General features: G+C 49.9%; 1 protein-coding gene across 1 annotated transcript in view; it reads right to left on the bottom strand.

Annotated features, from left to right (window-relative positions):
* Window positions 1–1039: 1039 nt before the first annotated feature.
* The window catches only part of DPYSL5 (dihydropyrimidinase like 5), a 55698-nt gene continuing 45697 nt past the window's right edge, over window positions 1040–11040 (bottom strand). Inside the window, exons 9-12 of the mRNA XM_004377597.2 lie at window positions 9843–9985; window positions 8388–8595; window positions 3692–3860; window positions 1040–1325 (exon numbers count right to left, since the gene is read on the bottom strand). Of these exons, the coding sequence (XP_004377654.1) occupies window positions 1240–1325; window positions 3692–3860; window positions 8388–8595; window positions 9843–9985 (606 nt within the window). The 3' untranslated portion in view covers window positions 1040–1239. The remainder of the gene's footprint in view (window positions 1326–3691; window positions 3861–8387; window positions 8596–9842; window positions 9986–11040) is intronic.

Here is an 11040-nt window from a genome sequence, read left to right as displayed (position 1 = left end):
TGCGAGGCGGGTTCGATCCTTGGGTCTGTTGGCCTGGATTCTCCTTCTCTGCCATCCAGCCAGCCCTCTCCCACTCCCCCTCTCTTAGCAGGCGAGGGGCCTCTTGCCAATCACACAGGAGGAGTGGCCAGGCCTCTGCCCAAGAGGGAGAAGTCACAGGAAGCTGGGTGTGTGTTGGGGTTAGTGCTGGGAGTGCCCAGGGGCAGAGCTGGATAAGCCCACCCTGCTCCCTGGGGTTTTCCAGGGCCAGTATCCCAGTCACCCTCTCAGAATGTAGGCAGCTAGACCAGGAAGGAAGAGAGGTGAGGTGAGCAGAGGGAAAGAGGCCCTGGGACAGGCCTCTGGCAGCCTGGAGGACCACAGGTGGGGAGAAGAGGGACCTGCGAGTCCAGCACCCCCGCCCCTGTCTCTGCCCCGGGTCTGTCTGTCTGGTGTCTAGTGCAGCATCTCTAAGGACCACATCTATTCCTGTTTCTATGCTATGCTAGTGACACGAAGCACCTTTTTTTTCCCCCCACAGGATGCACAAACAAGTCAAACCAAACCACTGCACAAACCAAACGTGCAAAACAAAATCATTTACACGCGCCTGGCACCAGCCTTGGCCTGCCCAGCTCGCCCTTCTTGGCTTGTGACTCCCAGAGGGTGCGGTGGGAAGAGGGAGAAGCTGGCGAAGGGCACAGGGTGTCCCAACCACACCCACCCGGGGACCAGAAGTGCATCAGGAAAAACGGGGTGTCCTGGGCATGGCCGGGAAGCAAACACCCTGCCTGACTTGGGAAATGTAACCCCAGGGCCTAGTGGGGTGGGGAAAGGAGTCCTTGTCTTTGAAACCCACATCTGCTAAAGTGCTCTATACGGCTGGCGGGTTAGCCAGGGCAGGGCACTAGAGCCTGGGCTCTCCCAAAGCCAGGGAACAGAGGCAGCGTGAAAGGAGGGGCTGGGCTAGGGTCTATGCATTGGGCTGTGTGCATAGTGTGGGGTTCCTGGCCCCCAGAAAACCTGCCGAGGCCTAGGCAGGGAAGGACTACAACAGGAGGAACGCATCTCAAAGTGCCTGTTGGGTTGGCTCGAAGCACAGTGAATCACACTTCAGATGTGGGAAGGGCTCCCGGGTCCTGTAGCCCCCTCAGGTGGTGAGCTGCCCAGCCCAGCCTCTCCTGCCCCTGCAGCTCCGGCCAGAGGGTGTGCGGGCTGGTGGCAGCGGTGCATCCTCACTCGGGGGGCTGGTTAGTGCCTTTACCAAATGCCGCTAGACCTGCCTCCAGGAGGAGCAAGGATCCGAGCTGAAGCTCGCTTTGGAACATGGTCATCGATCTGAGAACCTGCAGGGAAGGAAGCAGAGGTAAGCGCGGCAGCTCTCGGGCCGTGAAACCGTGGCCACCATCCACTGGGCACCCGCTGCGTGTGGGACTGAAGCAAGCCCTTCATGTGTACTATCTAATCCAATCCTCACAACAGCTCTATCTCATTTTACAGATGAGGAAACTGAGGCTCAGGGAAGATAAGAAGTTTGCCCAATGTTGCACAGTTACACAGTTGCTAAGTGGTAGAGGTTGGATTTGAATTCAAGACTTCCTGCTTTAGAGCATACATTATTAACTGCCCCACTATGCAGCCTTCACTGCCTCCCAAGTCTGAGGCACATGGTCTCTTACTGCGCATGCTACCTGGGCCTTTGAACACACGCCTCAGGGGGTGAGAAGGAGAGGGAGAGGAGCAGGTGCTCCATTGTTGTAGGAAATGAAAGAACCACATCCCAAAGGCCTCACGTCTCGAGATCCCAAGACTTAGTTAGGAAAGGAGGGCCTGGTGCTCCAGGGAGGCTAGTGGGACATTCTCCAACCAGTGCCACCTAGAACAGACAAGGTTTGGTGCAGAGGGCAGAGTGGGGAGCTGCCTGGTGTTTACTGTGGTCTGAAAGGTGTTCTGCCCAGTCTTGACTCTGTCCAGAGACTCAGGTGGGAGCAGAAGTCACTGGCCAGTGAAGGCCACACAGCTTTGGGGACCTTGTTGCTTCTTGTGGCGCTGGCTGATGCAGGACGGGACAAGCTGGGACAGCTGTGGGAATCTATACCTCCTGGACTTGGCAAGGTCAAGTGGTCACTGACTAGTACTCTGCTGACTCTGAATGTCACATCTAGGGACCCTCTCGGACTCCCTGCACTCACGTCTTACTGCTGGTGGGCGCAGCAGAGGCCTCCAGGGCCGAGGAGCAGCTATCTCATTAAGGAGGTCAGCTCTGAGACACAGGAGCATAGTGGGGAGAGGGCTCCCTCGCCACAGACTCTAAGCACCTCAAACAGGAACCACATCTCTTCTGCCCCAAGCTATACTCAGCCAAAGCTGCGCACAGAGAAACCTCAGCAGTAGGCCCTGCCCCTCACCAATCTCCAAAGCTCTTCATCAGCACCCCTCGGATTATCCCTGCTTGTTCTCCACGGATGTTATGGATTGAATTATGTCACCCCAAAATATGTGTTATAATTCCTAGCCTCTATGCCTGTGGTTATAATCCCATTTGGGAATGGGTTGTCTTTGTTATGTGAATGAGGCAGGATTAGTATAGGGTGTGTCTTGAGTCAATCTCTTTTGAGATATAAAAGAGATTAAACAAGCAACGAAAGAAGCAGAGACTGGGAAGAGAGATGCCAAGTCACATGAAGACTGCCCAGGAGCAGAAGCTAAGAAGAGACAAGGACCTTCCTCCAGAGCCAACACAGAGAGAAAGGCTTCCCTTGAATTTGGACTTCTAGCCTCCTAAACTGTGAGAAAATAAATTTGTTTGTTAAAACCATCCACTTGTAGTATTTCTGTAATAGCAGCACTAGATAACTAAGACAACTGAGGTCTACGACTTATGAGACAATGATGCCCCTCCAATTAAATACCTGAGAAGTGTCCCATTGACTAGAATAAAGTTCCTGAGCATAGACAGCCACGGCCTAGAGGAGCCATATACTGGTGTCAGTGGGGCAGCAGGAGACCCTGGCATTAAGAACTGTGGCAGGACGCTTCCCAGAACCCAGAGATTCTACAAACTGATTGGGACCAGGACATGACACAGGGGACAGAAAGGTCAAGAAAGAAGCTGGGAGTCAGAAGTCAAGAGAGAAATATTTTACTTAAAGTTAGTGAAATATATTATATAGTACAATTTCTGATAGAAAAGAAGGTGAAGGAGGGGCAAAAGTGGGGACAAAGTATAGAACGGTCAGAGGTAGGAGAGGGAGTAATGGAGTCAGCAGGTCCTTTGAAGAGGCTGGCGAGGAGTGGGGATGGGGAGATGGCTAAGGGGTGAAGTCCCATAGGCCACAGACAGGGCTAGCCCTGCGGAGCCTAGGTCATCTTAGGGGCATCCCCTGTGCACAGGGCCTTCCAGATGTTTCAAGGGATAAAGATATCTGAACTTAGAAATCATGAGGAGAGCCCAAGGCTGGTCATGGCCTGTTAGAGTGGCCAGCACCCCAGGGAGCAGGAGGCCCCTTGTTCCTCCCTAATGTTTGTGTATCTCTAATATTGGACCCCACACTCATTACTGGACATCCACTAAGGAGGGAGGGAGAGGAAAAGGAGAAGCAGGTGTCAGTTGCACCACCTGCAGTGGGCCTCTCCTCCTGGCCCTTCCACCCACCTCCCTCCACCCTACTGCCTCACTGTGGGGAGAAGTCCGGGTGGTCCTTGTTCTTACCAGAAAGGCTGAAGCTGGATTCATGAAGGTCCCTCATGCCCCCATGTCGGGTTACAGGCCGGGTAGGAGTGTCTGCAAGTGGCGTTCCCATTTCTTTTTTCCCAGGATGCACAACAACAGCTACATCCCCCAGGTAAGGAGTGCGGTCCACTCCCTTAACCTTTAAGGTCTGGTAAAAGATGGAAAAAAAGAACAACACCATCAGAGCCAAGTGATTTGGATGCGGCCTCCATGATGGCTGACAGAGCGTTAGATGCCGCCACTCTGCTCACAGCCAAGATTGCTGCCTGTGACAAAGGGTTCTCACACCTTGAGTCCAGGGGCTGGAGAATTCTTGTGCCCCTAACTAGTGTGTGTGTGCAGGTGTGAGTGTGCATGTGTAGAGGGGAAGAGGGGATACCTGCCGGCCCCATCTCAACATTGGTGGAACCCTCACCAAGGTAGCAGATGATCTCTGAGGTACTCAACATTACAGCACCTCTCACACGAAGCAATGTTAGCCCTTCACTTGCCAGGTTTCCAAAAGGCCATGTATTTTACTATGTTCTCACGCTCTGTGGGGGCAAAAGCTAAACAAAACCAGTTTAGATATGCGGAGTCCCCCAGTAACAATACAAAGGGGGCAGAGTTAAGAGCTTATATTCTAGAGCCAGACTGCCTGCATTCCAATCCCAGCTCTGCCACTTGTAAGCCGCATGACCTTGTGCAAGCTACCTAACTTCTCTGCCTCAGTTTCCTCATCTGTAAAATTAGGATAACAGTAGCTACATCATAGAATTGTTACGGGACCAAACGAATTAAGAGATGCAAAGCTCTTCAAACTGCTCTGCCATGTGGTAAGCAACAAATAAGTGTCAGCTGATCTTGTTAATGTAGTGGTCACTTACAGGTGCTTAACCATACTAAAAACTGCTATTCTGAGGAGGAAGAAGGGTGCTGGAGTGTGTGCATATGGTCTGAACCAGCAGCATGGATGGATCTACACCCCAGGTACCTGCCAAGGATGTAACCAATAGATATGGGTGATTTCTTGAAGGATATTCAGTCTACAGCACTAGTGGTTAAGAGCTTGCCTGCTAACCAAGAGGTCAGCAGTTCGAATCCACCAGCTGCTCCTTGGAAACCCTATGGGGCAGTTCTACTCTGTCCTATAGGGTCGCAATGAGTCGGAATCGACTCGATGGCAACGGGGTTTCTTTGTATTCAGTCTACACGTTCCTCTCTGTTCTCTGACAGCAGATCTGTAGGTTAAGTTCAAGCCTCAGAACTGTAAACCTGGCCTCAACTGTCCTGGCCCTTCCTAAGCATCGCAGGCCAGGGTCCAGATGGTGATGGCGGAAGCACAGGCCTGGTGTGAGTCTTCGCTGTCACGTCCTGAACAAGGGACTTTCGTTTCCTTACTCAGCTTCCGATGGTCCCTTGCTCCCTGGCTCCACGGCTGGCCCCACACCAGGGCAGCTCTCTTCTCTGAGGCCCTCACCCTTTAGGACTCACTCATTTCTAATTTTTGGACAATGAGGTTTTTTGATATTTTCTTTTTCTGCATACCTGAGTTCTGTTATCTAAGGGCTACAGCAGAGAACAGAGAATATGATCGGCTTTTTCTTGAAGCCCCTAAGTAGTCATTATAATATGTCCTTTAGATATAGGGACTCTGGGTTGAATTTGTATCCAGTACAATCATTGGAATGTTCTGAGTTTTTCCTCTATAAACTTGCTTCCTTATTTTTTTCCTCTTAGAAATAGGGAAGAGAATAATAGCTAACATTTACGAAGCACTTACCATGTGCTGTTCTAAGGACTTTCATGTATTAACACATTTAATCCTCACATAACATGAGGGAAGTGTTATTATTATCCCCGTGTACAGAGGTGGAAACAGACCGCAGAAGTTAAGCAACTTGCCCAGTCACACAGCTGTTAAATAGTGGAGCCAGGCTGGAGCCTCTCTGGGGCCTGCTAGCTCCACTCTGCAGTGCAGACCTGAACCCCGGGTGCTGCAGAAACAAGGTGACATTCTACTACCACTGATTCCAAGGCTTGAGCAGTGTTTCCCCAAGTTGTTTCTTGTTCTTAATAAAACATCCTCCCCATCTATATGTAGTCTTTTGACTTTGCCAAACTTTCTGTCTTGGGTTTTGCAAAAGTACCTATTTCAAGTCCTCAACTGCATCAAAAACCGTATTTCTGTCTAAAAGTTGTGAGCACAGACCCTGGAGGGCAGATGATTCTACTCTATGTGCTCAGCTTTCTCCATGCAGCAAGAAAGCGGCTAGCAGCAGCTTCTGGGCAGGTATTGTCCAGCTTCATCACCAGAGGAGGGATTTCTTCCCTTAGTTCCTTTAGCAAATTCCCTGGAAAGTGTTCTGATGGGGCCAGCTTGGGTCACATGCCTCCCCCCGCCATAAGAGAAGGAGGGGATTAGGTATTGGCAGCTCCACTGAAACCCCAAGGGAAAGAAGCTGCTGCCCGAAGGAGAAGGGATCCATTCCTAAAGCAGCAGGTTGGTGAGTAAAAGAACGTCGACCACAGCCCCCAATGCGTGGACGTTCAGAGTCCTTAAACTGAAGTACGGTAAAGACGGCACAGCCAGAGGAGCTCAGCAGTCAGACACATTCACATTTCCTCCGTGCCTGCAGGGGCTCGGGGAGACTTGGGTTGGCCTGAACATTTAAAATCCTACCTGGTAATCACGTTGGAGAATGGAAACCAGCATTGTCCAATGCTAATGTTCCCTTTGCCTTGTCACACACTCACCTCTCCCACAGGAGAGCTGGACCACAGGCTGTGAAATTAAGTTGTGGCTTTTGTGAGTGATCTTGTGGCAGAGGGGTCTACTGCTGTTCAGACTCAGGGTGAAATCAAGTCTTGGTCAGGGGCCTTGAGAGGGCAGGAAGGCTGGCTTGCCCATCACCTCACCTGAGGGGGTTTCTCTGGCCCTTGGGTCACCCCAAGGCTGAGGCCTGCACAGGCCAGCAAGAGCAGAGGGTGTTCAGGGCACAGCTGGGGTGGGCAAAGGCAGACAACTGGATGGGAACAAGGAGGCGAGGCCTGAGAAACTGAGACAAGGAGCTGGATCTTTGCACAAAGGAATAGAGAACTAAAATAATAAGAGGAGAGGTCATGTGACCATCAGATGGCAAGTGTGCCAAGCCCAAGATGGCCTCTAAAAGACCTTCTCCTGAGGTTTCTTAAGCAGATTTCCAGAGCTCAGCAATATGGTAGCTGAGTCTGTTTTCCGTAAGGTCCTTTAAACTCCTTGACACCTGGTAGAAGCTAGAGTCAATCACGGGTGGAGGGACTGTGATCCGGGAACGGGAAGCTGTTGCTGACCTGGGACATGATCGCAATGTTGGGGTTGAGGAGTGGTGGGGTGGTCTTCTGGAAGGCACCCAGAAAAATGCCTCCGCTGAGCTGGTCCTTAGCGCCTGGGTGATAAACACACAGGACGATTTCCTGGGTATCCACATCCTGACAGATAAGCGGCTGACTCACAAGGCCAGATCAGGGAATTTCCCTGACTTTCACCCAGAAACCTTCACTGGTACATGACCTCCAGAACGCATATTAAGCACCTGCTGTGTACAGAGGACTGAGACAGGAGGCTGTACTGGGGAAAGGAACAAAAGTATGGGATACAGGAGAAACTGGAAGACGAAATTACAAAAAAAAAAAGAAAAAAGGATCAGCATCTCTTCAATGTGGTATGACTAAACCAGTGGAATGTCTCTTGGTGTCTGGGTAGGACAGAGCTGTTAGACCCAGTGAGGCTCCGAGGCCCTCAGTCATGACACATTTAAAATCCTCACCCCTTTCTAGCCAGCAGCTGGAAATAGCTAGGCATGAGCATTCTGAAGCCACAATAATATTTTCTTACACCTTGGGAAAAGGAAGAGAAACAGCACGACACTTTCAGCTATCTGTTTGTCAGATTTATTCTTTCCTGACTATTTCATATGTCCATCCAGAGGCCAGGGCTGCAGTTCCCAGCACCTGGGTTGTCACTAAGGATTCAGGTCAGATTCTCTAGGGTTGCTCTGAGATAAAGCTGCACAATCAGGACCAAGCAATGAGGGAATGGTCATCTTCCCTTGAGCGAGTGTGTGGACAGTTATTTACCCATCGGAGGTGGGAGCTCCTGGTGATGAGGTGGCGCCCAAGGCTGGAGTGAACACCTAGGGTCTTACAGGATCCTAGGTAAGACCTCAGGGCCATCCGTGCTCTAATGAACTATTCCAGACTTGACCTGACCCGTCGGTGTAGGGGGGCTCTGACTCAGCAAAGCTCACCCAGTCTACTATAGTCACGAGGGGCTCAGGGAAAGAGCAACTCCAGGGCAAGTAGGATAACTCAGGCCCAAGACAGAAATCACCTGCTCCAAGGGACAGAAGAATCCTCCTAGAGACCAGATGTTGGAAACAGCTGTGAGCATCCCATAGTATTCCCCCAGCTCCAGGGGAACTGGGGACCCGTCCCAACGAATTTCATTTTGTTACAGGTGTTCCTTTGCTACTATTTCAACTGTTCCCAAAGCAAGTTGTGGCTGGATGAGCTGGGCTGAAATCATTCCAGGCAATAGGATGGTGTGGGAAAACAGAGCGAGAACATCTTTGAAACTGAAAACAGTCATAGAAGCTGTCCCCAACAGGGGGCTTCACCTTCTTCCCACACACCTTCCTGACCCTTCCCACCTTACCTTCTCTCTCTGGACCAGCTTCTTGTACACAGTGTCTGGGAAGGATCTCAGGGGATAGAACTTGCCAGTGCCCTCGGCACACATGAAGACGCCGTTCTCGTACACGACGCGCCCCCGGCTGATGGTGACCAGCGGCACGCCGTGGCAGCGCATGTTCTCATACAGGTTGAAGTCTCCTCCCTGCACCTGGGTGCTGGCTGAGATTGTCCTGGGAGTGGGGGAGGGGACAAGAGAGAAAGCGCTCTGAGAAGAGGTAAAGGTGTCACTGTTCTCCCTGGGTGCTCACTGGGAAGGGATCATGCCCAAAGGCTGGGTCAAGCTCCAGGGGCTCTCTACCACCAGCCACACTTGCTACCAGTAACAGGGACCAGCACCAAGCATCAGGATGTAGAGCAAAAACCAAACCAAACCAGTTGCCCTCCAACTGATTATGACTTATGGCGACCCCATGTGTGTCAAAGTAGAACTGTGCTCCATAGGGTTTTCAGTGGCTGATTTGTTGGAAGTAGATCACCAGGACTTTCTTCTGAGGTGCCTCCTGGTGGGTCTGAACTGTCAACCTTTTGATTAGTAGCCAAGTGTGTTAACCGTTTGCACCCAGGGATGTAGAGCAGGGTTTCTCAAACACCCTAATGGAGAAGACAGCAAAGGTGTCCTGGGAATGAGGGCGGGTGATGGCGCACAGGGTGGACTTTCTTTGCAGTTCAGCTTTTCATCTCAAATCTCAGCACACTTTTGTCTATTTTGTTCACTGCTATGTCCCCAGCACCTAGAAGAGTGCCTGGCAAACAGCAACGCTAAACAAATATTTGTTGAATGACTAAGTGAAAATTTGTTTCAACATTAAAAAATATTCCCATCTTTCCTGCAGAAATCTGCATCAAAATGATGCTCTACAAAAGATAAGCTCTGTATCCTGTCATGCTGATCACGTCTGACACGCTTCATTGATTCACTCTACTTGTGTTGACTAATGCTTTGGGTGCCAGACACTGTGCCCTCAATTAGAGAAGCAGAGGACTGGTGGCAAGGACAGGAACGGAGCGCCAGGACACCTGGCTGGTTCAGCCACTCATTAGCTATGTGATGTGGGTAGTCCTTCTACTCTCTGGGTCTTAGTTTCTTCAGTAGTAAAATGGAAATGAATAAGGACTGCAGAGTGCCTCTCAGAGCCATGTGAAAATATGAGAAAAAAGATGGGAAACAGCTTTGAAAACTGTAAAGTGCTGTGTAGGTGTGCCTCCATGGAGCAGATCTCAAGCCTGTCTGACGTTGTTGCATTTCTAGTGCTGGCACATGGCAGGCACTCACATACTGGTTGAACTGAATGCACCCCAAGGTCATGCTTATCTGTGCTTTAAGTAGTTTAAAGATTATATGCCTTTGGAGTTTTAGAATATAAGTTCCTTCCCATCTCAAGCCCCTCCAGCCCTGGAGACTAGCAGCAAATTTTACTTTGTGGCTTCTGGGTCCCACACCACCACGTCAGCATCGGCTCCAGGGATGATGCGGCCCTTGCGAGGATACAGGTTGAGAATCTTTGCTGCGTTGGAACTGGTAACGGCCACAAAACGGTTCTCATCCATCTTTCCTCCAACCTGAAACGTGGCAAAAGTGTCTGGTCAGCCAGGCTCCAAGTGTGTGCTTCAAATCCCAGGTCACCCTTGACCTGGCTGGTGGCCTTTTAGCTCAGTAGGTTATAGCAGTGGCGCCCAGGAGGACAATGCTATGGGAACCAGCTCAGATGCACCAACCTATCTGGCTTGGTTCCATGGGATTGCTTATTCCTTTCTCTCAACCAGCTCAGACGGTGAGTGGGCCCTCATTCTAAAAGGTTACCTACCTAGTGCACATCTACCTTCTCTTTGCAAAACCAACTCTGCTCACGTGCCCTCTATGGATGAGTCAGGGGTCTCCCTTCATCTACAAAGGATTATATACCCTGTGCTGTGGAACTGCATCTTGTTGCCCCAACCACCCACCTGTGAGAGCATGGTAGACTCTCTTCAAGGGGGATTTCCTGGGCTACCTCCCAGCCTTCTTTGAGCTTCTAGCTCAGTCCTGAGGACTTCACATCTCTTTGGGGCTTATACACTATGCTGTATCTAATCGGTGACAGGTCGTGACCAAAAATATTTGTTCTTTGTGTGCAGAACAGGTGGGATTCAAATGACACCTCAGTCTCTGCCTTTTTGAAAAGCAATTAGACAAAACATATCAAAAGCCTTAAAAATGTTCATATCCTTGGACCCAGAAACCTACTTCTAGGAATCAGCCCTAAGGAAATAATCAGAAATGCTGACATATACTCATGAGCAGAGAGGTTCTTTGCAGCATTATTTGTAAGTGCAAACATTTGAAACAACCTACAGCTCCAAATATCAGGGAACAATTAAATCAAGTATGGCACTTCTGTTGGAGGAAATATTAGATAGCCATTAAAGAATCTTTACTGATTCAGGGAGATACTCAAGATATACTGTCAAATGGGAAAAAATAAGATTAATCCAGTTATTAAGGTAATATATATAGTATAAGCATAGAAAAAAACACTAGAAAGAAATACACCAAAATGTTAACAGTGGTTAATTCTAGGGCATGAAATTATGTAGATTTTTTTCCCTTATACTTTTTGTTTTTTCTAAATTTCTAT

Source organism: Trichechus manatus, unplaced genomic scaffold, assembly GCF_000243295.1.
Source record: "Trichechus manatus latirostris isolate Lorelei unplaced genomic scaffold, TriManLat1.0 scaffold00052, whole genome shotgun sequence".
NCBI lineage: Eukaryota > Metazoa > Chordata > Mammalia > Sirenia > Trichechidae > Trichechus > Trichechus manatus.
This window is presented reverse-complemented; position numbering and strand designations above follow the sequence as displayed.